Below are 3,155 nucleotides of genomic sequence, written 5' to 3'. Positions count from 1 at the left end.
CAGAGGAAAACTTCACACTTAAGACTAACCACTTAATTAAAACCACTTTCCCAGCTATTTACAGATAATTGCAAAATATACTAAGACACGAAATTCAGCTCTAATAAAATGAAGCCTACAGTTTCTTTGTTTTCTTTTGGGCCCAGTGTGGGATATGTGACATTCTTGCATTTTAAAGTACAGGTACTTAATTTTGACTCAATTTGAGAGACATTTCCTAAGCATTCTGTCCATAAACATAGTTAAAGTATGGATGATAATGGTGTTAGATCTCAGGGCAGCTGACTTGAGGGAACCCTTCAGTGGTCTGGCTGCAGGCGTGTGGTCATAGTCAGCCCTCAACATGTAGGATTCCTTGTCTGCTTATTCAGTCAACTGCAGGTAGGGGAAAAAGAGTCTGTACCAAACATGCTCAAATGTATTGTTCTTGTGACTACTCCCTAAGCGATATGGCATGACAGCTGTTTACATAACATTTGCTTTGTGTTTGTACCATAAATAATCTAGAGAAGATTTAGTTTACGGAAGGATATGTGTGGCTTATGTGCAAACACTCCACTATTTTATAGACGAGGTTTATGCATCTTCATGGTTTGTTGTCTGCTGGGATCCTGGCAGCAATCCTCAGTGGATATCAAGGAAGGCTGTGCCTTCATTGCCTGTGGCTTTCCCTGTGGTTTAAAATGTATATGTGGATTCTGTGGAATAGTGGATGAAACCATTGGTGGCCTTGAGGGCAGGGCCTCTGTGTGTCTGGCTCATACTATAGTTGCTGTGCCCAGCCCTGTACTTGACACATCATTGCTTGATGGCTGACACTGAACATACCCCTATCGAGTGTTCATGGTCTTTGTATCTCTTTCAGGAGGGGTTGAGTCTAGGCCTTTGGTTCGGGGTGTTGGTGGCCGAAGTATTAGCATGAAGACACCTCCTGCTTCCCGATCCAGGCATGGGCCCTTCAAGACCATGCCCCTGAGATGGTCCTTTGGACACAGGGAGAAACGGCCTGAGGCATCTGTTGAGTTGGTGGAATACCTTGAGTCCAGACGAAGACCCCGGTCCACCAGCCAGTCCATTGTGCCACTGTTGACACGTGCTGCTGGTGGGGATGAGAAGTCAGCTTCGCCTAGGTCAGACGGCACCCTTCCTGCTAAAAGTGACGACAGTGGTCAGGCCATCGGTCAAGGAGCAACCAGAGTGCCCCTTTCCTCGTGTCATCTCAACCACCATCCAGCCCTGGGCTCCTTAGATGATGGTCTGAACACAGCCAGGACACGAACAGGAAATGCAAGTCAGGATATCAAGCTCCCCAAAAAGTTTGACCTGCCCCTTACTGTGATGCCTTCAGTGGGGGATGAAAAACCAGCCCGCCCTGAGGGCCAGAAGATGACAACCTGGAAGGGAAGCGGTCAGATGGGAAGCCAGAGTAGCCCACCTTCCCCCTCCACTGGGTTGTTCAGAAACTTTAAGGACAATGGCCCAGGTACTTTACCCAAGATGAAGGCTAGGGCTGCTGTGGAGGAAAGGCCCCCTGATAAAGACAGGGGACTGGGGACGTTCACTCTTCTGAAGTCTGTGTTTTGGAAGAAAGAGCACAAGAGGCCTCTCAGGGCTGAGAGCTCCCCAACAGCACCCCCAGTTTCCCTGGTGAGTGACAGGCTGAGTCCTGCCAGGAACGAGCAGGCTCGAGGCTCATCCCCTGCCTTCAGGATTCAAGAGAGCCCAGCCAGGGGCCTGGGCAACCACATGGAGAGGGATATCCGATCTGCGCCTAGCTCTCTTCACCTCCCTCGCAAAGCCAGCAGGCCCCCAAGAGCCAGTACAGCTGGCACCTCACAAAGGACCATTCCTGGGGAACAGAATCCTTATGGCACCCTGCAAAGGGTGAAATACCACACTCTTTCCTTAGGTCGAAAGAAATCCTTACCCGAGTCCAGCTTCTGACAGAACATTTCAGTATTGTGTGAAGCTGGCGTTCCCGGGCTGTGCCCTGAGACTCTGTAGGAAACCTGTGTCCAGAGTGGATTTTCTAGAATCCAGTTGACTTGTGATCTCTAAAAGAAACAAACAAACAAACAAAAAAGTTTGGTCTCTTTAACTGGACTTCCAGCCCCTCATGTCCCAATAACCCTGTGTCAAAATGGTTGGGTTCCCATTGTTGGGTTTTGATACAGCCTGGCCACTAGACGGTGCTGCTGAGCCCAAATTATTACTACAAGGCTAATTGGTATTTGGTGTATGGAAGTCCAGGGCTTGCATAGCTCTACTAAAAAGACTCTGTGGTATCATGTTAAATGCTCTCACCAGCTTGCTTGCTCCTAACTTATGTGTCTCCCTCCTTCCCTCCCTTCCTCCCTCCCTCCCTCCCTCCTTCCCTCCCTCCTTTCCTTCCCATCTTTCCCACCTTCCTTCCTTTACTTTTACTTTTATTATTATTTTTTTAAATAAAGGGCTTGTAAGGAAAATCTTTTCCTTTTTGTACCTATCTTGGATAAGTGTCAAAGATGCCAAGAAATGAAAAGAATAAGAAATGAAGAGAGTGGCAGTGGAGGTAAGGTAAGATCCTATGAGAGATGGGAGAGACATGATCGGTATTTTAGGAGAGTATTTAATATATGGCAGGATAATTATATTACAGCTTTTCAAGGTATTTTAAAAAGATAACTATTTTGATACAAGAATAAAAGAAGTTTTTTTAAATGTAAGTGTGAGATCTATGCACAATTTTAATAAAATTGTGTCTGCGACACCTGTAAATGGCTGCCCGAATTCCTGAAGTTTGAGAAGTGACCCACTTCATTCCTGCTGCAGTCACAGCTTGTTGCTGTCTGTAGGAAAGTAATTAGTTGCCTGTGTTCTTCCTGAAATTAAAAAAAAAAAGAAAAGAAAAAGCTCTTAAAATTATTGGTGTCTCCACTCTTCCTCTTCCTTCCTCCGTTTAAAAATGTTTTAAATTTGTGTATGCTTTTGAGACAGTCTCACTCTCTAGCCCATACTGGTCTTGTACTCTTGGCAATCCTCCTGCCTCAGCCTTCTAAGGATTGTAGGTGTGAGCCACCCTATGTAGCTTTTGACTTGCTGTTTCTGAAGGAGAAGTCTCTGGCTTCTTTGCCTCTCTGGAGGGCTCGGACTCCTTGGCACCTGCGAGTCAGAAG

The 3,155-nt window shown here is 46.3% G+C and overlaps 1 protein-coding gene across 2 annotated transcripts in view; it reads left to right on the top strand.

The window, feature by feature from the left end:
- Positions 1-2,916, top strand: part of Usp43 (ubiquitin specific peptidase 43) — a 61,892-nt gene extending 58,976 nt beyond the window's left edge. For both annotated transcript variants that reach the window (XM_036197062.1, XM_036197061.1), the window contains exon 15: positions 866-2,916. In XM_036197062.1, coding sequence (XP_036052955.1) covers positions 866-1,944 — 1,079 coding nt within the window. In that variant the 3' untranslated portion in view covers positions 1,945-2,916. The remainder of the gene's footprint in view (positions 1-865) is intronic.
- Positions 2,917-3,155: the final 239 nt, after the last annotated feature.

This window comes from Onychomys torridus, chromosome 8 (genome assembly GCF_903995425.1).
Source record: "Onychomys torridus chromosome 8, mOncTor1.1, whole genome shotgun sequence".
NCBI classification, from domain to species: domain Eukaryota; kingdom Metazoa; phylum Chordata; class Mammalia; order Rodentia; family Cricetidae; genus Onychomys; species Onychomys torridus.
This window is presented reverse-complemented; position numbering and strand designations above follow the sequence as displayed.